Raw genomic sequence first — 22,802 nt, forward strand, 5'->3', positions numbered from 1 at the left:
AGTGAAAAAACAGGTGCCTTAACTGCTATGACTGTGTAGCTAGCAGAAGTACCTGTATTCATACCACAAACTCAAGTAAACTAAGGAAAGCCAGTGTGCCAATACACTTCTTGTTCATATTTAGGTCAAGGGAAGTAACCAGAGCACCCAGAAGAAACCCACAGAAGCTCCGTTCTCCATCTCATTTGGAGCCAGACATTTTCTGTACAAGCACCTGCTGTCAGACGCAATGCTCAGAAAGTAAGAGGATTTAGCCTGTCTATTAACAGTTTTAGAGCCCTATTTATTAAAGTATACCTGTCACAAGAGAAATATGTTGGCTTCCAGTACATATCTAGACAGTGCTAGGTAACCTGTGCAGATTTGTCATCCCTGCAGTGTCAGAGAAACACAGGAGATCTTTAAACATTTGGGTTTTCTTCAAGCTCAAACAAAAATATGTATAACTTAAACTATACATGTCAAACTCCGGCCTGTGCTCAAAATCTGGCCCACAGAGCCATCAGATTTGGCCCCTAAGTGGTTTCCCCACTTTATGGGCCAAATGTTTGGCCCACTGTAGACCACCAGGGAAGCTATACTGGAGGGGAGGACCTAGATCACTGGTGGAAGCCATATGGGAAGGGAGGGGAAAAGCACTAGACACCAGGGAACTGCATAGGGGAGGGAGGAGACATCAGACACAGAGGAACTGTAGGGGGAGAAAGGCAACTAGACACCAAAAAACTCTCTAGGGGAGGGAGAGGACATTTGACAACAGGAAGCATTCCAAGAGTGGCCAGTAGACCATGAGGTTGGCCTGCGACTTGGTCCTAGTTTGCAATTTTGGCCCACTTTGTATTTGAGTTTGACACCCCTGAATTAAATAGGAACTCTTGTGAAAATAATGTAATTAAAAAGTGCTAAATTTTTAAAATAATTATTTAGTCAGTTTTTGCCCGTTGTAAAATCTTTCCCTTTCCCTGATTTACATTCTGACATTTATCACATGGTGACATTTTTACAGCTGGCAGGTGATGTCACTGGAAGGAGATGCTGCTTGCATTTTTGGCAGTTGGAAACAGCTGTTATTTCCCACAATGCAACAAGGCTCCCACAGTGTGATGTCAGGACCTCAGAGCTGTGAGGCGCTGACACCACACTGTGGGGGGGTTTCACCACAGTATCAGCCATACAGAGTCCCATAATGATCCGTTTGTGAAAAGGAAAAGATTTCTCATGGGAAAGGGGGTATCAGCTACTGATTGGGATGAAGTTCAATTCTTGGTTACGGTTTCTCTTTAAGGATCCAGCACCTACATACGTGCACAGCAGTCTGGTACAACGATTTGTACATTGGGGAGTTCAAGCAACCCCTAAGTAATGACAGCTGTTGGCCATGCAGTATCATTTGAGAGTCATGTCACCCGGCAATGTTTGGAACTCGTAAATCAACCTGCTTATTTGTTTATCTCATGATCTCGCCTATCTATTTATCTCATGTATTGCACATAGCTCTCAACTGTCCCTCTTTCGGAGGGACAGTCCCTCTTTGGGAGCCCTGCCCCTCCGTCCCTCTTTCCTCCTCATTTGTCCCTCTTTCAGGACTTTGTCCCGCTTTCTATGTAGATATATATATTTCTCTACTAAAAATGTGTTTGATTGACTCTAAACTTTATTCCCATCCTTTAAATTGATATATTTCTCATTTTAAAATGTTACTATGAAGGAAAATGAACCAGGATAAAAAGGACCAGTGTGGTTTGAATTATAAAACAACATATTTTTCTTATGTAATCTTAATGGTATGCATGAGTAGGGGTATGCTGGGGGCGTGATCAGGGTGTGGCAGGGGCGTGGCTTAAGTGTCCCTCTTTCCCATCTCAAAAGTTGGGAGGTATGCATTACCTTTCTTTACTCTATAATTAAGCTTTGTGAATCAACACTACACTCCCCACCAAAAACACGAGCCTAAACTAAAGATTCAGGCATTGGTATTTGGATTTCTCGGTGGGCAACAAGAGTTTTAACACTGACAGTCCAACTTTATTTCAGCCGAAAACCTTTCAGCCGTTCTCTTATATTTATTTGGGAAAGGAATGTCTGACACAGAACCCCCCCGCCCCCCTCCCCCCGCCCCCTGCAAGCATGAAACTCTGCAAGTGTTGTAAGCAGAACCCTCCAGCCAGTGTTCGGAAGAGAGGCGGAACTCATGTGAGCGACAATCCAAGGATACACACACTGATCAAATGACATGGAGCAGATTATAGAGAGCTGATTACACAACCGCTACCAATCTCTGGATTATTCCTGAAGTACCACAGAAAATCCAAACCATTAATTGCACAGGTACAGAGGAGGAAGTTTAACGGAAACCCCAGTGCTAACAGAAATGTATAAACGGGGGAGCAGGCATGTGTAGGAGGCTCTCCTCATGCCCACCATTCCCCATGTTCTCCTCTGTCCCCCTTCTAGTAGTGTTGTCCAGATCATGAACGATCCGAATCTATTTTGTGAGTCGAATCATCCAAATCATCAAAATGAGTGATTCGGATCGCAAAAGGGGCGGGGCCAGGAGCGACACGCCCCCTCTCAGCGGGCAGCGGGGTCCTGGAAGCAGAGCTGAGATGGATCGCTCTGTTGGAAGGAGGCAGCCTTGCAGGGACAGGTAGATGAGAGAGAGGGGACATGGGTGCCACTGCCAGATATGTGTAGAGCACACATACTGGCTATAACGTGCTGCTGATTATAGGCTGGCTGTTCCGTAGTTGTGCACAGTGAACACATTGGAAGCTTTTGGCTCAGCACAGCTCAGTAACTTTGCAGGCACTGTGACTGCAGGGCACAGGACCGGGCCGAGGCATAGGCTGGAGAGGCTCCAGCCTCAGGGCGCAGTGTAGGAGGGGGCGCACAATTCATTCAGTTGTCATTCCTAATTGTGTATTAAGCAGAAAGAAATAAGAAAAGGGTATACACAGCAGTGACTGCATGCCAGATAACTAGATATTAAGGTGTTGGGGAGGTTGGGGTCCCTGGGGCACCTCTTAGTCTAACAGCAATCAATGTGTGATGGCTGGGGTGGGAGAGATGGAGGGGCACACTTTGGTGTCTCAGCCTTGGGTGCTGGAGGACCTTGTCCCTGCTCTGGCAGGGCAATATGATCCTCCTGCACTCGCTCTAAACAGCTGCACTTCACTTCTGGGAATGCTTTCTTTCACTGTGCGACGTTTGCATTCAAAGTATACAGATGAACATATAGGTGAAATATATGTAAAGCATATGATTGCAGCATGTGGGTATTGTGTGCAAGCAAACATTTCTGCTCTCTGCTCGTCCCTCCTCCCTTCTCTGTCCACTCCCTGCCCTCTGTCCATCTTCTCCCCTTCTCTGTGTGTCCACCCCCCTCCCCTTTCTCCTGTCCACAGCAGGGAAAGACCTGTCCTGCTATTCATTTCACCCCCGAATGCTTTGGTAGTAAAATGATCCGAGATTCGGATCAAAGATCCGGATATTTTCAATGATCCGATTCGAATCATCCGGATCATTGAAAAGATCCGAACTTCCCATCTCTACCTTCTAGTGTTGTCCGGATCATGAACGATTCAAATCTATTTTGTGAGTCGAATCATCCGAATCATCAAAATGAGTGATTCGGATCACAAAGGGGGCGGGTCCAGGAGCGACACGCCCCCCCCCCCTCTCAGCAGGCAGCGGGGTCCTGGAAGCAGAGCAGAGATGGATCGCTCTGTTGAAGGGGAGGCAGCCTTGCAGGGACAGGTAGATGAGAGAGAGGGGACATGGGTGCTACTGCCAGATATGTGTAGAGCACACGTACTGGCTGCAATGTGCTGCTCATTATAGGCTGTCTGTTCCAGTTGTGCACAGTGAACACATTGAAAACTTTTGGCACAGCTCAGTAACGTTACAGGCAGCATGCTGGGCTAGGACAGGGCAGGCACTGTGATTGCTGTGCAATATGATCCTCCTGCACTGCTCTAAACAGCTGCACTTTACTTCTGGGAATGCTTTGGGGAATGGGAGTTGGGAGTATACAGATGAACATATAGGTGAAATATATGTAAAGCATATGATTGCAGCATGTGGGTATTACGTGCAAACATTTCTGCTCTCTGCTCGTCCCTCCTCCCTTCTCTGTCCACTCTCTGCCCTCTGTCCATCTTCTCCCCTTCTCTGTGTGTCCACTCCCTCCCCTTCTCCTGTCCTGCTAGTCATTTTACCCCCGAATGCTTCCCTTGTAAAATGATCCAAGATTCGGATAAAAGATCCGGATCTTTTCAATGATAAGATTCGAACCATCCGGATCATTGAAAAGATCCGAACTTTGCATTCTTACCCCCTTCCTTGTGGTCTAATGTCCCCCTGAAGCTCCTTCCGGGTCGGGAGGGTCAGTGGCAAGTGCGCAGGTGCTGCCCAGCGACACGTGATCATGATTGTGCCCGCATACGGGAGCACTTTGCGCATGCGCAGTACATCACAACTATGAAGTGTGCCACCAACCCTCCTGACCCAGAAGAAGATTTGTAGACCTATTAAAAAGTAACGGATGGGGACGGAGGAGAACGGGGGGAGCGGTGGGCATGAGGAGTGCATACTACACATGCCTGCTCCCCATATTTTTTAGATTTCTGTCAGCGCTAAGGTATCCTTTAAAGAGACACTGAAGTGAAAAAAGAATTATGAAATAATGAATTGGTTGTGTAGTACAGATAAATACTAGAACATTAGTAGCAAAGAAAATATTCTCATATGTTTATTTTCAGTTATATAGTGTTTTTTTCTAACATTGCATCATTCTGTAATATGTGCAGTTTACACAACACTCAGCATTCTAAATGTTTTTACAGAGCAGGCTGTGAACTATTGACCTGTCCTCTCGCAGAGAAAAATAAAATCCTTGCCTGACAGCTCAGATAACAACCTTCAGAATTCAGAGTTCTCTGCGACTTCGAAAGTCGTAGAGCTCAAAGGCTTTTTTGCATAGATAAAAACTGAAGTCTCTTAACTCTTCCTGTACTGGAAACAATATTAGACTTATGTCTCTGCTCCTAATGTTTTATTTCTGAGCTGTACTACACATACAAATCATTATATGGTAATTTTTTTTTCGCTTCAGTGTCTCTTTAAAGCCTAGTTCACAGCACTCAACTGCATTGCAGAATAATTTGTGCATGTTAACTCACTGCGGGTATCCTGAATAATGCATTTCACTATATGTCACTACCGTGCCTCTTTAAAGGCCACACGAGGTGACATGTGACACGATGAGATAGACGTGTATGTACAGTGCCTAGCACACAAATAAGCCGATCGCTGTGATTGGCTGACAGGGGGAGGGAGGGATATAAAAATAATTTAAAAAAGAGAAAATGTATAAAAAAAATAACAACAAATAAATAAAGAAAAAAAAGAAAAAAAACCATGCCTACAGGGATCAGAGCCCACCAACATAATTCTCTGTTGGTGGGCAGAAAAGGGGGGAGCGGGGTTAGAGATCAGTTGTGTGCTAGGTTGTATGGCCCTGCAGCGAGGCCTGAAAGCTGCAGTGGCCTAAATTGTAAAAAATAGCCTGGTCACTAGGGGGGTAAAAGCATACAGTCCTCAAGTGGTTAAAGGGAAGATGCGAGAAGGGTCAAAAACAAGAAATAAATTTACCTGGGGCTTCCTCCAGCCCCAGGCAGCCGTCCTGTGCCCTCCTCGCCGGTCACCTGCACAGTACAAGCCAGATGACGTCTCAGCAAGACCCAAAGCGGCGCTCGCACAGGTGCAGTAGATGCCAACCTGGCGAGGTGGGCATCTGCTTCGGAGGGGACCCACGGGCCACCGGCTGGGAGCGGAGCTGCAGTGAGGGCACATGACGGCTGCCAGGGGCTGGACAGAGCCCCGGGTAAGTATATTTTTTTGTTTTTAATCTTCTTGCACCTTCCCTTTAAGGGCCTGAACACACCAGCACGATCCTATCCACTTTTCAGCAACACATCTATGTTACAGACTGACAGGCGTTGCTGAAAAGCAAACAGAAGCATGTCAGTGTGTTCAGGCCCTTAGAAAATGTAGCAGAAGCTCAGCAACATAACAGACAGGCAAGTAGCATTTTTTACAGAAAGTCAGCAATTGAATCCTCTATGACCAGTATATAGAGTTGCCCGATCTCTCCCCGGCCATCCACAGATTTCAGCAGTGTTTGCTGTTATGATGCACCGTCGTCTATTGCCCACCACCAGCGACATTCCTGCTCTGGCCTCAGATTCTTCTTCTTCACCTTCCACAACCTCACACTCAAAATAACCCTTTTGGTCAGTCTCCTCCGCTGTTTACTTTGCATGATATTTCCGCTATGCTGTGAGGCTGCAGGAATATTGGAAGCTTGTTAAGGCTGGCTGCAAGTATTTGGGCAATAATTGCTGCCAGGTTGTAGCTCTACACTCAGACCATGCAGAAATAAACAGCAAAGGCAAAGCCAAAGGCCGGGAGCACATATGAGCGAAAATGCCGATATTCTTTTCGCATTCATTTTCATGAAAATAATGTTCGACTTTCTAGCAAAGATGCCTTCAAAAATCATGTTGTAATATGTTTATGATTTTTCATGTTTTTAGCAAATTTTCACTTTAATGGATGTGATTTTTCACATTTTTTGCTATTTTCAGCTTTAAAGGATAATTTGCTCTCGAATGGCAATTTTAGTGAACATTTTTGTGAATTATTTTTTTTTGGGGGGGGGGGGGGGGGGATGAAAATTTACATTGCGAAAGTACAATGTATTTTTGTGAATATATTTTTGAAGTTGTAAATAGCATTTTCGATGCAAAAATGACTGTGGCGGAAATTGCAACACTGGTTGTAAGCATGGAAAATGTCAGTTTGTTTTCGTTTGCAATGCACGTTTTTCTCGCCAGCTGAATGGACGTCAATGAGAAATAACATGCAATGTGCAGGGGTGTAACTAGCCCTGATGGGGTCTCCCTGCGGGCCCCCATTCAGAGCTCCCCCTTACCCCTGTGCCCAGCTGGTACAAGGGACACGGACTTCTTCCTTCCTCCACCCTTGCTACCCTCCTGTTCCCCATTGTTTCTGACAGGACTTACCTCTTCACCCTCCAGGTCTCTCCCGCTGCTGCCAGTAGGTGTCACTGTCCTCACTTGCCTCCCTGACAGCAGCGGGAGAGACCTAATGGGGGAAGAGGTAAGTCCTGTGAAGTCCTAGGGCTCGATTCACAAAGCGGTGATAACTCAGTTATCACGCCTAAAAGACTTTAGGCGTGATAACCTTTGCACTAGCAAAGTTATCACCGCTTTGTGCTCTAACTCGCGCGAAGCTACCGCGCGTATGCGCGTACGCGCGCGCGCAAAGTCCCATAGGGCTTAATGGGAGCTTCGCGCGAAGCGCCGGGTGCTGCGCGCGCCCCTGCGCGCTTGCAAAACTTTGCGCGCAGAAAATTCGCGCGAGTTTCTTCTTATCATGCCTAAACTGAGTTTAGGCGTGATAAGGGGCTTTTCACTCGCGTGCAAACACTTTGCACCGCTTTGTGAATCAGGCCCCTAGAGTGTTAATCCTGTTCAGTCCTTTGCTGGATTAACAAGCCACGAAGCTGCAAATACAAGAGAAAAAAAAACACTTCTCGCTCTAGTGACTGACGCGACTTCCTGTATAAAACAGGAAGTCGCGTCAGTCACTAGAGCGAGAAGTGTCCGCGCTGGAACGCACGGAAGGTATGTTTGCCTGCCGCTGCCCGCCGCTCCGCTGCACTTATATAGCTATTGAAGCTGGAGGGGAGCACAGAGGGGAGAGCCCGAGGTGAGGGAGGGGGGGGACCTTCCCCCCTCCCCGCCGAGTGTGGCCATAGCTTTACACTCATGCTGCGACCCCTCCAGCCCCCCAAAACGGCCCCAAGCGGGCCCCGCGGGAGGGGGGCCTGCTCACAATTTCTGCAGGGGGGCCTGGGGCTCTTAGTTACGCCCCTGCCACCAACAGAGCTTTTTGTTGGTGGGCTCTGATCCCTGCCCCCCCCCCCCCCCGCAGGCGCATGGGCTGCATCCCCTATTGTTACACTCATGGTTGGTGGGCAGAAAAGGGGGGGGGGGAGGGAGAATCACTTGTGTGCTAGGTTGTACGGCCCTGCAGCAAGGCCTTAAAGCTGCAGTGGCCTAATTAGTAAAAAATGGCCTGGTCACTAGGGGGGTTTAAGTCCGTGGCTCTTAAAGAGACACTGTAACATCAAAAAGTTCCACTGGTGGGTACTCATCTCGGGAGGGGGAAGCCTCAGGGTCCCAATGAGGCTTCCCATGCCGTCCTCTGTCCCACGGGGGTCTCGCTGCAGCCCTCTGAACAGCGGCCCGACAGATCCGACAGCCTGTCCAATATTTACCTTTCCAGGCTCCAGCGGGGGCGCTGTTGCGACTTTCAGCTCCGAAGTAGACGGAAATACCGGATCTCAGTCGGGTCCGCTCTACTGCGCATGCGACGGCGATCGGGTATTTCCGCCTATTTCGGAGCCGAGAGCCGCCACAGCGCCTGCACAGGAGCCAGGAAGGTAAATATTTACATCCCTGCTGTTCGGAGGGCCGCAGCAGGACCCCCGAGGGACAGAGGACGGTGTGAGAAGCCTCATTGGGACCCTGAGGCTCCCCCTCCCGCGGTGAGTACCCCCCAGGGAAACTTTTTGATGTTACAGGTTTTCTTTAAGTGGGTAATATAGTGCCTTTACAAGACAACTAAAAGACTTCCACTGAAATCCACAAAAGTCCGATAATCAACAAACAAACTGCGGGTGTCTTTATCAAGAACAGTCTTAACAATAATGTTATCACTTGTCACGGATTGTTATTTCTGTATGAAGGCAGCAGGGAGGGACGCTCCACTGTAAGGTCACTGGGCCAGACACTGATGTAAGGGCTTCATCCTTCTCTATAAAGCTGTGCAGAATATGTCAGCACATGACTGAAATCCTAAACCACAAAGCTGCAACATGATCAGAGTCACTGGCTAGGAGAAAGCAGTGTCAGCATTCACTGCCATCACACAAAGCAAATGGGGAAAAGAGGGCCTGTGTCCCTCACAGCAACCAATCACATCTTTGCTTTCCGTTCAGTCCCTGCAATAGAATAAAAAAAACAATACAGCAGAGTCCCCGTTATCTGGAACTCAACTAAACAGCAGTCTCAACCAACCAGCACAAATCGCCGGCAGTACTCACAGTGGTGAAGGCAAACTTCTAAGGCTGTTTGTTTGTTCTAAAAGATTATTTACAGCATAAAACCCACTACATAAAAAATAAATAAAATAAAATATATATATATATATATATATATATATATATATATATATATATATATATATATATCAGATCAGCATTCAAACAGTTAAACACGGCACTTTGTTCTTCAATGGAAAGCCCCTTGCTTCAGTGGAAAGTTTCTGGCTGCATCCGAAGAGATGATAACATAATCTTTTGTTTACATTCCTTTGTCAGCTACATTTAGTAAACATTAGCAAACTGCCTAAACTGAGCTCTACAGAGCCAAGAAGCAGAGAGAGCTGAGAAGTGATCACTAGATAGATTTTTAATATATAAATACAGCAGCTATGCAATAAAATACAATGGCAGCTTTCAGTGCAGATAAACTGTAGTTTGGGAATTTGTCATTTGAAAACAGACAATATTTTTTAGTGTTCGGCAATAAGATAGTGGAGAGAGTTTAGTGTTAGTGTTGGGCATGTAGAGGGAGGTTAGTGTTAGGCGACAAGATAGCAGGAAGGGAGTTTAGTGTTGGGCATGGGAAGGAAGGTTAGTATTAGGCGACAAGATAGCAGGGAGGGAGGTTAGTGTTATGTATAGAGAAGGAGGTTAGTATTAGGCGATAAGGCAGGGGGGAGAGAAATTAGTGTTATGCATGGAGAGGTAGGTAAGTGTTAGGCAATAAGGTAGCAGATAGGGAGGTTAGTGATTGGCATGGAGAGGGAAGTTAGTGTTAAGTTATAAGGTAGCAGGGAGGGAGGTTAGTGTTATGTATGCAGAGGGAGGTTAGTGTTAGGCAATAAGGTAGCGGGGAGGGAGGTTAGTGTTATGTATGGAGAGAAAAGTTAGTGTTAGGCGATAAGGTAGCAGGGAGGGAGGTTAGTGTTATGTATGGACAGGGAAGTTAGTGTTAGGTGATAAGGTAGCAGGGAGGGAGGTTAGTGTTGGGCATGGAGAGGGAGGTTAGTGTTAGGCGATAAGGTAGCAGGGAGGGAGGTTAGTGTTGGTCATGGAGAGGGAGGTTAGTGTTAGGCGACAAGGTAGCAGGGAGGGAGGTTAGTGTTGGGCATGGAGAGGGAGGTTAGTGTTAGGCGACAAGGTAGCAGGGAGGGAGGTTAGTGTTGGGCATGGAGAGGGAGGTTAGTGTTAGGCGATAAGGTAGCAGGGAGGGAGGTTAGTGTTGGTCATGGAGAGGGAGGTTAGTGTTAGGCGAAAAGGTAGCAGGAAGGGAGGTTAGTGTTGGTCATGGAGAGGGAGGTTAGTGTTAGGCGATAAGGTAGCAGGGAGGGAGGATAGTGTCCGGGGATAGGGTAGCAGGGAGGGAGGTTAGTGTTAGGCGTGGAGAGGGAGGATAGTGTCCGGGGATAGGGTAGCAGGGAGTGAGGTTAGTGTTTTGTATGGAGAGGGAGGTTAGTGTTAGGTGACCATGTAGCGTGGAGGGAGGTTAGTGTTATGTATGGATAAATACATAGCCACCAGTAAGCAATAAAATACTCAGAATAATTATGACAGTACCAGAGTGCTAAAAAGTTTTTTAAACAGAAGATGAAAAATGATTTTCTAGGAGAAAAAGTTAATTGGATTGGGCCCTATCTACATTACAGCATCAAGGACAAATTGGTTATATGAACACAGGGCCCATATGCAATTCTCTTTTTCTCCTGAGTTTTTTCCTAGGTGATATTTTCGTACCTTGTCAATAAAATACCTTTTGAACCACCAGCAATCAAGAAAATACTCAAAATTATTTTGATAATACTTTTTTTCCAACTTTTGTGTACTTTTTCAATTGTAAAATGCTGAAAAGTTAGGCCTAGGAGATATATCAGGAGAAAAAGTTATTGGCATATGGGCCAAAGTAAATTGGATCGGGCCAAAAGTGAAAAAAGGGAGGACGATCTTTATTTCATTTGGGAGAACTAAATGTGAATACTTTTTTGTTTGCTATACTCTTATTAAGAAAAGGGAGACATATAGGAATTAAAGTATTTGTCTGGGCGCATCTGGGTCCTGGTATTCCTCTCACTTCATCCCTAAAATAACTTTTTAAGCACCTTGCCAAAAGCAAAAATTAAATAAACACCTTCAACATTATTTAGTATTTTTGATTAACTTAACTTTCATATCACTTTTCTCACCTTATTTGTAGTCATTCTTAATTTGCTAGGCAGTGAAGAATGACCGTAATATATAAACAATATATAAAAATAAGAAAGGCCAATTCTATTACTCATTTAGATTTCATGCATGGTCCGCTCAGCAAAAATTGTTTTTTTTTGTTATGTTCTCTGTCTCGTTGAAAAGCTCCTGCTTCCTGTAAGGAACAGGAAGTGATATAAATTCACTTCAATGTGGACACAGGCAGCAATAAAACCCCATCAAAAGATTCCAATTCATGTTAGCACTATCCAAAATAATTTTCTGTTGTCTTGCAGGTTTTAAAGAGGAACTTTAACTTGGGGTATAACTTTATACAAATTAATAGATGATACCCCCTTTCCCACAAGAAATCTCTACCTTTTCTCAAGTAGATCATCAGGGACGTCTGTATGATTGATATTGTGGCAAAACCCCTCCCACAGTGTGATGTCAGTTTCCTGTCTGCGAACCCTGCTGCATTGTGGGTGTGTTTATAGATAATGGCAGTTAGTGCTGTCTGTTTTTTTTCTTGTCTGCCAGCAGTAAAGATGATTACCTGCAGACTCAAGGTGGATCAAACAACATGAACGAATCACACGGTTATACTCGCAAGAGTATCAATCATTTCTTGATTTATCTTCTATTTTTTAACGTCTCAGTTTCAGTGTGCCGATTTTCCCCACTACTACTATTTGGTTAAGTTAATCTTTAACCTATTTTGGTTCCTGGACGTAGTTTCTACGTCCAGGAACCATGCGCGCTACCACGCGCTCCCGCGGCCGATCGTGCTCATGCACACGCACTCCCGGCCGCGGATTCGGTAGCCACGGAATCAATGTATCGGGCTATGGAGCCCGATCACTGATTCCTCTCCCCCGCTGAAAAAGCGACAGCTTCTCTCGGAAGCTGTGCTTTTTCTGGCTGTCTCCTTCCCGATGCGTCACTCTAAGCGTGTGCTACGCTTAGAGTGACGTCATGTAAACAAACTCATGGCCGCCATCTTGTGGCCAAAAAGTAATACTACACCTGAAAAAAAAAAAAAATTAACACACATTTACATTATAAATCTATTGTTTACCTCCCACCCTCCCAAAACTACCCAAATAAAATGTTTACTATAAAAAAAAAAAAAAACCATTACAATAAAAAAAAAACAAAACATGTAAATATTTACCTAAGGGTCTAAACTTTTTAAATATCAATGTAAAGATGAAATATTTCTATATTTTTTTTATTTTAAACTTGTAAATAGTGATAGATGCAAAATGGAAAAAATGCACCTTTATTTCCAAATAAAATATTGTCGCCATACATTGTGATAGGGACATAATTTTAACGGTGTAATAACCGGGACATATGGGCAAATACAATACGTGAGTTTTAATTATGGAGGCATGTATTATTTTAAAACTATAATGGCTGAAAACTGAGAAATAATGAATTTTTCCATTTTTTTCTTATTCTTCCTGTTAAAATGCATTTACAGTAAAGTGGCTCTTAGCAAAATGTACCCCCCAAAGAAAGCCTAATTGGTGGCAGAAAAAACAAGATATAGATCAGTGCATTGTGATAAGTAGTGATAAAGTTATAGGCTAATGAATGGGAGGTAAACATTTCTCACGTGAAAACGACGGAACGCGAATGGGTTAAACAAAACTATGGGTGTTTTCATTTTTTCCTCATAAATGTTACAAATTAGGAGCAGGCCCGGATTTACATCACAGGAGCCTAAGGCCCGGTTCACATTAGCGTTCCCTGTCCGGATCCGCCTGATCGTATACTGTACAAACGGAACGTACGTTCCGCATAGCAATGCAAAGGCAATGCGGACGTTCACACGCGTCTGTTCCATACAGTACGGAGCCGGACCGGATCCGGACACTTTTCCAACATGCGCTATTTTATGGTCCGGCTCATCCGGCCTACGCACCCGGACCGGAGCGTGACTGCACCATCCGGATATAGAAAACCAATGGGAAACGGAAGCACAGAACACACTGGAGACAACACCGGACGTTCTACCCCACTTCCTATGCGTATTTATAGCGGCCATTTCAGATGGGGACACATGGGCCCAGCATATCTGGAGTGGAGCAGCAGTGACAGACGTGCTGGAGCTGTTTGGCAGTATGTCGGAGGTGGAGGTGAGGCCTACAGCGAAGGACCTGATTCTACAGGTGCACCCTCTGCAGACCCCAACAAATTTTAAGGTATTTTGTTGTTCCCCCCCCCCACGGATCCGGATGGCAGCCTGAAGCAGTCCTGATGCAAACGGACCGGATCCGGATCGGAACCGTACGGTTCCAATCCGGATCAGGTCCTGATACGATCCGGATCCGGTCCGTTTGCATGCCAAAACGCAAGTGTGAACGGGGCCTTAAGGCACAGATGTCCTGGTACCCTAGACTTCACGCTTCAGGAACCTACAATCCCGCTCTGAACTGCACTGCAAGTGGGCTGGCTGTCCCAGCTGTCACTTATGCTTTACCTTTCATAGGTAGCTACAGGAGCCCCATAGCATTATGTAGCCAGAGATACCCTAGTATAAAGTAGCTAGAGGTGCCCCCAACTGAAGGGAGATCTTGTCAGTGGAATGCCGAGAGCTGGGTGAGTAAACTGTGCACTCAGGACTCGCCATAGGAAAGGAGGGAGGTGCTAGGGAAAGGGAAGGAGCCATCCCTCCATCATCAGGCGCCTGTAGGCACGTGCCTACAGTGCCTTATGGTAAATCCAGCCCTGGTTCGGAGCTATGCTGGCACTTGTAGAAAAAACCAACATGATTATCCAGGCCTAAAATAAGTAACAGGGGCATAACTACAAATCATGCCCTCCTCCCCCCCCCAGCAAAATTTTGATGGTACCCCCTTAATGTTTACAACCCTTCCCTTGCCTCCCCTTGGTGACCCTCTTGCATGGGCCATAAATGTGGCCATCAGTATCTTCACACCCATAATGTGTTAACACAAAAACATTGATCTGGATAATCACAAAGGGAAGGTTAGTATCCCCCCCCCCCCCCCCCACACACACACCTCTGGGCCCCTCTGAAATCACAGGGGGTGCTCCCCCTAGTTACTCCCCTGATAAGTAACGTAAATGATTCCGGCAGGATCCATAGCACTAAATATAATGTAAGTGCTATAGCCAGTAGCCAGGTCTATTATTATAGCTGTATTACATCGTGAAGGTACAGCTATGTTGAGGGCTACATGCTTGTGTTACTGTAAAATGTGCCTAGGGAAGCACTTTCCCCGCCCACCGGCTTCTCATGCTATACTTATCCACACAGACCGGCAGCAGGGTGACGCAGCTGCTCCCATGAACCGTATTAGGCAATGCAACTCGCAAGAGCAGCAAACAAATTGTTATTCATTCACCGTTACCTCCTTCCCCATTTTCGTTCGTCAAGGAATTCACCTGTTCAATAAAACTTCAGGATTCAAACAGCCAACTTCCACAAGAAAGGCACGCTTACTATCTCAATACCGACACACCAATGAATAGCGGGCGTATATATTGACCTCAAAGCGGTCGTTAAAATTCCACAAAACATTCAGATTTTTTTTCAAGCTTTTTGACAGCCGTTCAGTTTAATTGAGTCCAAAACAAAAAAAAAGTCAGTTCTATGACTCTACGACAACGACGGTCATTTTATATTTAATATAAACGGCACAATACGGAAACGGCAAGACATATAAGGAATTTACAACATTTTAAGAATTCAGGAGGACTGTACTATGTGTCACGGATAGGTGGTGAGAAAGCGCTCTTATGGGTACCTTTTTGGAAAGATCTAATAATTCAGCCATGTGGCTATGCGGCAGGTTGGTACGTACCCGGCAGTCATGGCGATGTTGTACAAGGTGAGCCATGCCGTAGCTACGGAGCCGATGGGTTTCCTCCTGGCGTTTTCCTTCTCCTCCACAGACCCGTCGTCCTCACTTGATGCCATGGCTTCACAGGCTGCAGGGTCAGGCTGCCTTCTGAGGTACAGCTGACAGCTGGAGCACATTGGGTGGCACATGTCTCCTCCAATAATAGAGCACAAGGGAGGAGCAATTCCATAGCTTTGTCTTATCCTGTTCAGAATGCGTGTTTCGAGGATCAGGAATGAATGAAAAGCGTCCCCGATGCTGACACATGGGAAGGATAAACCATACTATTCAAGGAGCGCAACTGAGGGAAGACATTTGTTATGACACTTTTGGAGTTGCATAGCTCCCAACTGTTCTTCTTTCGGGAGCCCAATCCCTCTGTCACTCTATCTTCCTCATTTGTCCCTCTTTCAGGACAGGTGTACAGATCTACGTAAATATATGTATTTTTCTACAGAAAAATGTGTTTAATTGACTTTAAACTTTATTCCCTTCCTTGAAAATTAATATATTTCTTATTTTCAAATGTCACTATGAAGGAAAATGAACCAGGATAGAAAGGACCAGTGTGGTTTGAATTATAAAACATGTTTTTCTTATGAAATATTTTGGTATGTGTGACAAAGGGTGTGGCAGGGCGTGGTTAGGGGTGTGGCAGGGGCATGATTAGGGGTGTGACAGGGGCGTGGCTTAAGCGTTCCTCTTTCTTATCTCAAAAAGTTGGGAGGTATGGAGAGTTTTGCGCAGTTAAAGCACATCTGGGGCTTTATTCACTAAACCATGATAGCTCATATCACGGCCGCACTAGCGGTTTTGTGCGCAATCGCAATTTTTTGCGCATGAAAATTTGTGATTGCGCACCAAACCACTAGCGTGGCTGTGATATGAGTTATCACTGTTTAGTGAATCAAGCCCCTGAAGTGAGAGGGATATGGAAGCTGCCATATTTACCTCCTTTTAGGCAATACCAGTTGCCTGGCTATCCTGCTGATCCTCTGCCTCTAATACTTTTAGTCACACACCCTGAACAAGCATGCAGCAGATCAGGTGTTTCTGACATTATTGTCAGCTCTGACAAGATTAGCTGCATCCTTGTTTCTGGTGTTATTCAGACACTTCTGCAGGTAAATTGATCAACCGGGCTGACAGGTAGAGATGGCCCGAACTGTTCACCGGTGAACGGATTCGCGCGAACTTTGGTGAACCGCGAACTATATGCGAGTTCGACTCGCCTCCTATACTACATCATTAGGGTCAACTTTGACCCTCTACATCACAGTCAGCAGACACATGGTAGCCAATCAGGCTACACTCCCTCCTGGAGGCCCCCCTCCCCTTATAAAAGGCAGGCAGCGTTAGCCATTTTACTTACTCGTGTGGCTGCAGTAATTAGAGAAGGGAGAGCTGCTGCAGAGAGACATAGGGAAAGCTCTCAGTTAGGCTCTTGTTAGGCTTGTTAGCTTACTCCTTGCTGATACTTATTGCTAAAAAGCACCCCACAACAGCTTGTAACGATTGGTCATGCAGATCGTGGTCGTGACTGGAACTAGACTGGCAGATCCACGATCTCTGCATGGCAATCGTTTTGGTTTAACAAACTGGAAGATCACAATAGAAATACTGATGTCTGCACAACAGAGTAGAATATAAATGTGTTTTATTACAATAATGCAAGTGTACAAATGCAGATCACCATACACATACAATATACAATCAAACAACACGTGGTGCACCACAAATACCAGAACCATGACTATCTATCTATCTATACAAATATATACAGCAACCCACACAATATGAGAATATATACAATAATACAATATATACAGACACGTCTCAACACAATCAGCACACAGAAGAATCGTCAGACTAGCAAGGATCAAATACCAGGAAATCAGAATGGATCAGAAGTACAGAATCAGAAGACAAGAGATTAGTCGAACAAGCAGGAGTCAAAATACCAGGAGCTCAGGATACAGGACAGATGGCCAGAGTCACAACACTGCAGGAACAAGACACAATGACCTAGCAATGTGCTGCTAGGAAGTCCGGCCTTAAATATGCAGCACATTGCTGAGGTGACTGACCAGAGTCTTTCACAGTTCCATCTGCTGGTGAGCCGAGGAATTGCACTGCTCCCAGCAATATGAGCGCCACCTGCTGGTAGACAGCTGAAGTCCACCTCAAGTTCCTAGTGCTGCCACCAGCAGGATGACACAGATCATTACACAGCTCTTGCGAGAGCTAATGTTGTTCTTGTGATCTTTTTTTTTTTTTGAGTGTGTGTGTCCCACATACACTTGTTGCATACACAGCCATCAGTCAGTCGCAGTTGGCCCTTGGTAATTCCTACTGTGCCACTGTTAGGCCCAGCACATTCAGTGACTACCTATTCACGGTACCTGTGTGTGTGACAGCTGCACATTTGTAATACCAATTCCTGCATACCTGTTCAGTGCACCTACCTAAGTGACCACAAGCAGTGTTATATTATACACCAGTCACTCGCTGCACCTGTTCACGGTACCTGTGTGTGTGACAGTGACAGCTGCACATTTGTAATACCCATCCCTGCATACCTGTTCAGTAGTGCACCTACCTACGTGACTGCACGCAGTGTTATATACCAGTCACTGCAGCTGTTCACGGTACATGCGTGTGTGACAGCTGCACATTTGTAATACCAATCCCTGCATACCTGTTCTGTAGTGCACCTACCTACGTGACCGCACGCAGTGTTATTTACCAGTCACTGCACCTGTTCACAGTACCTGTGTGTGTGACAGCTGCACATTTGTAATACCAATCCCTGCATACCTGTTCAGTGCACCTACCTATGTGACCGCAAGCAGTGTTATATTATATACCAGTCACTCGCTGCCCCTGTTCACGGTACCTGTGTGTGTGACAGCTGCACATTTGTAATACCAATCACTGCATACCTGTTCAGTGCACCTACCTACATGACCGCAAGCAGTGTTATATTATATACCAGTCACTGCACCTGTTCACAGTACCTGTGTGACAGCTGCACATTTGTAATACCAATCCCTGCATACCTGTTTAGTGCACCTACCTACCTACGTGACCGCACTCAGTGTTATATACCAGTCACTGCACCTGTGTGTGACGGCTGCACATTTGTAATACCACATACCTGCATATCTGCATACCTGTTCAGTGCACCTACCTACCTACGTATCCGCAGTCACTGCACCTGTTCACGGTACCTGTGTGTGTGACAGCTGCACATTGTATTGATACCAGCTACTGCATACCTGTTCAGTGCACCTACGTGACCGCACTCAGTGTTATATTATATACCAGTCACTGCATACCTGTTCATGGTACCTGTGTGACAGCTGCACATTTGTAATACTAGTCATTGCATAACTGTTCACAGTACCTGTGTGATCGCACGCTGTTTAATATAACAGTCCGCGCATACCTGTTAACTGCACCTGTGTGACAGCTGCACATTGTATTGTAATACCAGTCACTGCATACCTTTCACTGCACCTGTGTGACTGCACATTGTATTAGTCAAGTCAGTGCATACCTTTCACTTTATCCCACCCCCCGATATGGACAAAACAACAGGCAGAGGCAGACCCAGAGGCAGGCCACCCGGCAGGTCTGTTCGAGGTCGTGCTGATGTGATTTCGTGGGGCCCTAGACCAAAGTAAAGTGCTCAGAAGAAGGCACGTCCCATTAACTCCCAAGAATGTCAGGACGTGGTTGACTATTTAACACAGTACACCTCATATTCCGCAGCCACCAGTGCTACTACAAGCACCACATCCGCTGCATTTGACACTTCGCAAGAGTTATTTGGTGGGGAATTAACGGATTCACAGCCATTATTGTTAAAACAAGATGAAGGTGCTAAGCAAGTTACACCACATCATATGTTTGAGTTAGGTGACACTATGGACGTTAGGTGTGAGGAGGAGGATGATGAAGTAGCTGCTGTTGATGCAGTTTTGGAGGTGTATGATGCGAGCGCAGCTGGGGAGGCTGATTATGATGATGATGATACGGATGTCACGTGGGTTCCCAATAGAGGAGATGAACAGGGGGACAGTTCAGAGGGGGAGTCAAAGAGGAGTAGGAGGAGACGAGTTCCTTAAAGAAGCAGGGGGGGGGGGGGGGGCTCGGCGTCAGAAACAGCTGGTGGCAGTGTCTGGCACCATGTTTCGCCACCTATGAACAGCCAGCCAACATGCACTTCAACGTCAGTTGCTGTCGCCACCATAGTGCCATCAACCCAGGGCTCAGCGGTGTGGACATTTTTGTGTGTGTCTGCCTCAGATCAGAGCAATGCCATCTGTTCTCTCTGCCACCAAAAATTGAGCCGTGGAAAGGCCAACACCCGTGTAGGGACAACTGCCTTACGAAGGCACATGGAGAAAAGTCACAAAGTGCAAAGGGAAGACCACCTGAGGAAAAGCAGCTCACAAAAGTAAAGACACCCTCCCTCTCCTTTTCCTCCTTCAGGTGCATCATCTTCAGCCGCTTTCTCCCTTGCACCTTCACAATCACAGCCACCCTCCTCCACTCCGCCTCTCACCTTGAGCGGTTCTTGCTCCTCTGCCCACAGCAGCAGCCAGGTGTCCGTAAGGGAAATCTTTGAGCGGAAGAAGCCAATGTCTGCCAGTCACCACCTTGCCCGGTGTCCGACAACTGGCTTGGCGGAACTGTTAGCTCGCCAGCTGTTACCATACCAGCTGGTGGACTCTGAGACCTTCCAAAAATTTGTGGCCATTGGGACACCGCAGTGGAAGATACCAGGCCAATTATTTCTCAAAAAAGGCGATACCCAAACTGTACCATGAAGTTGAAAGGCAAGTGGTGTCATCTCTGGCACACAGCGTTGGGTCAAGGGTCCACCTGACCACGGATGCCCGGTCTGTCAAGCACAGTCAGGGCAGGTACATTACTTAAACAGCCCATTGGGTCAACCTGGTGACCGCTGGTGGCAAGCAGGGAGTATGTGGCTGTGCAGCGGACCTAGTTGTGACACCTCCACGGCTTGCAGGCAGGCCTCCTGCCACCTCCTCTCCTCCTACTACATCCTCTTCGCTGTCATCCCCCTCCTTTGCTGAGTGGCAGTACAACTCTACTGGTGCTGTGATCTCCTCTCCAGCTACACAGCCCCAGCTCCCCAGGGCCAAACGTGGGCGTAGAGCCCATAAAAACTCTGTGCCTTAAACAACGGACACGTTTGTAAGTTTGCATTTCGTTTAAAATTAAAGTGTTTTTACAATTTTACGCTATGGGACCTCTGGTTATGTTTTCTTGAAGTGTATTGATACTGCAGCAAAGTGACAAGAGTGGAAGAGATTCCTTGAATGGCAGGGGGCGGCCAGATGACCCCATAGGCGCTGGAGACCCATCTAATAGAGGGTCATTTGTATGCGGTGAGTTCCCACTGCTTGGGGTGTGGTGGAGGTGAATTTCTGTAAGAGGTGGTTACTGTATCCTGGATGCCATTTAGGAAGGACTCCACTTCATTTGTATTGTTGGATTGACCTACATGAAAGAGAGAGACACTTGCTCGACAGTATCTAAGTGCGCAGCTATTTGTTGACTATTGGGACTTTACTTGTATGTAGAGCTGCGCATCACCAGTAAAACCCCGTATTTTAGTATCAGCGCAGTTTTTATGTATTTGTTCCTGTGGTATTGTTCGTGGCTGGGGTGAGGAGGAGAACTTACCTGACATCACTGAGGAAGAGCAAGAGGAGATAGATAGTACGTCTGCATCCAAATTTGTGCAGATGGCGGCTTTCATGCTGTCCAGCCTGTTGAGGGACCTACGTATAAAAAAACCTCAATGGGAATGAGCTGTACTGGGTGGCCACGCTACTAGACCCTCGGTATGAGCACAAAGTGGTGGAGATGTTACCAACTCACCTGAAGGCAGAAAGGATGCAGCACTTGCAGAACAAGCTGGCAACTATGCTTTACAGTGTGTTTAAGGGTGATGTCACAGCACAACGGAATAAAGGTACCACTGCCAGTAATCCTTCTCCCATGTCCACGCAGGCAAGTACAGGGCGCTCCAGCGATCTCATGGTGATGTTGGACATGCCGACATTCTTTAGTCCAATGCCTCACCTTAGCCCTTCCGGATCCACCCTCCACCAACGCCTCGATCAGCAGGTAGCCGACTACCTGGCCTTAATTCTGGATGTAGACACTATGAGCAACTATGAACCCCTGGACTACTGGCTGCGCAGGCTTGACCTGTGGCCAGAGCTGTCACAATTTGCCATCCAACTTCTGTCTTGCCCTGCCTCAAGCGTCCTGTCAGAAAGGACCTTCAGCGCAGCTGGAGGAATGGATCCCGGAGGGCTACTGCCCGCCCGAAGACTAAGTCAGTCCCCACACACAGCATTTCTGCCTGCACGCCGCTATAATAATTTTTCTGGTGCGTGTACATGCCTGCCTTTTCTGGCTGCACTACTGCAGCTGCAACAACAAAACAAAAGGCATATACATGTGTCAATTCCCCATCGGGATCTTTACCTTGCAGTGAAGGGGCTTGCGTGAAGGAGGGGGCACACCCAAGATAATAAGGTAGTTGCTTCATTGTGGACAGACCACATTCGATCAGCTGGACAGTCACTGTTGTTCTGTCATTGAGCTACCTCAGCCCGGCGACCATATGGGCTTGAAAACCGCCACAGCCTGCATTCTGGACATGGTGTGCACAGTCCAGCACGGCCGTCACTACACAAACAGCTGTTTGCAGTGCGTTACACAGTGAGTTTGGTCAGTTAGTGTGAAGCAGTACACTAATTACACTACCTGATTTATCTATACACATGCAAGATGTTTTAAAGCACTTTAGGCCTCCAATTTAGCATGCAATGTGATTTCTGCCCTTAAAACGCTGCTGTGCGTCAAATCCAGATTTTTCCCCGGGACTTGGGGCATGTATCCCACTCCGCCATGCCCCCCTCCAGGTGTTAGACTCCTTGAAACATCTTTTCCATCACTTTTATGGCCAGCATAAAAGAGTCTAGTTTTCAAAGTTCGCCTCCCCATTGAAGTCTATTGCGGTTCGCGAAAGTTCATGCAGCCTCCCATACACAGGCGGCTCTGTACTGTGCAGGCGAAAGTGCGCGAGAGAGGGCGCTCGCAGGTGCGCAGAACAGAACCGCCTGTCCTGAAAGTCTTCGTCAGCCCGAGTGCTTCTGAAGACTTCCAAAGCCCAGTCACAGTGGAAGATGGTAAATCGCTTCAGACTCCCTTTAAAGAGAACCCGAGGCGAGGTTCTAACAATGAAATCCCCTTAGAGAGGCTGGGTCTGCTTATATTGCCCAGCCTCTGTTGTCATTTAGATTCCCCCTAAAACCCCCCTGCGCTCAGCGAGACCCCATAATTCACAGCCGCGCTGCCGACACTGAGCGTGTGAGTAGCGGCTGCGTTTACCTTTGTAATGACAGTCTCCGCTCTCCTCGCCTCCTGCATCACTCCGGTCCCCGCCCACGTCCCTTCCCTCCACGCTGATTGGAGGGAAGGGTCGCGGGCGGGGACCGGAGCTC

At 46.7% G+C, this 22,802-nt stretch overlaps 1 protein-coding gene across 4 annotated transcripts in view; it reads right to left on the reverse strand.

The window, feature by feature from the left end:
* Positions 1-22,802, reverse strand: part of HACD1 (3-hydroxyacyl-CoA dehydratase 1) — a 147,931-nt gene that overhangs the window by 65,032 nt on the left and 60,097 nt on the right. The window contains exon 1 of one of the 4 annotated variants that reach the window (XM_068235562.1): positions 15,211-15,336. The exons of the other annotated variants lie outside the window; for them this stretch is intronic. Coding sequence (XP_068091663.1) covers positions 15,211-15,326 — 116 coding nt within the window. The 5' untranslated portion in view covers positions 15,327-15,336. Of the gene's footprint in view, positions 1-15,210; positions 15,337-22,802 lie in introns of those variants that run through there. 4 annotated transcript variants of the gene reach the window in all.

This window comes from Hyperolius riggenbachi, chromosome 5 (genome assembly GCF_040937935.1).
Source record: "Hyperolius riggenbachi isolate aHypRig1 chromosome 5, aHypRig1.pri, whole genome shotgun sequence".
Lineage (NCBI taxonomy): Eukaryota > Metazoa > Chordata > Amphibia > Anura > Hyperoliidae > Hyperolius > Hyperolius riggenbachi.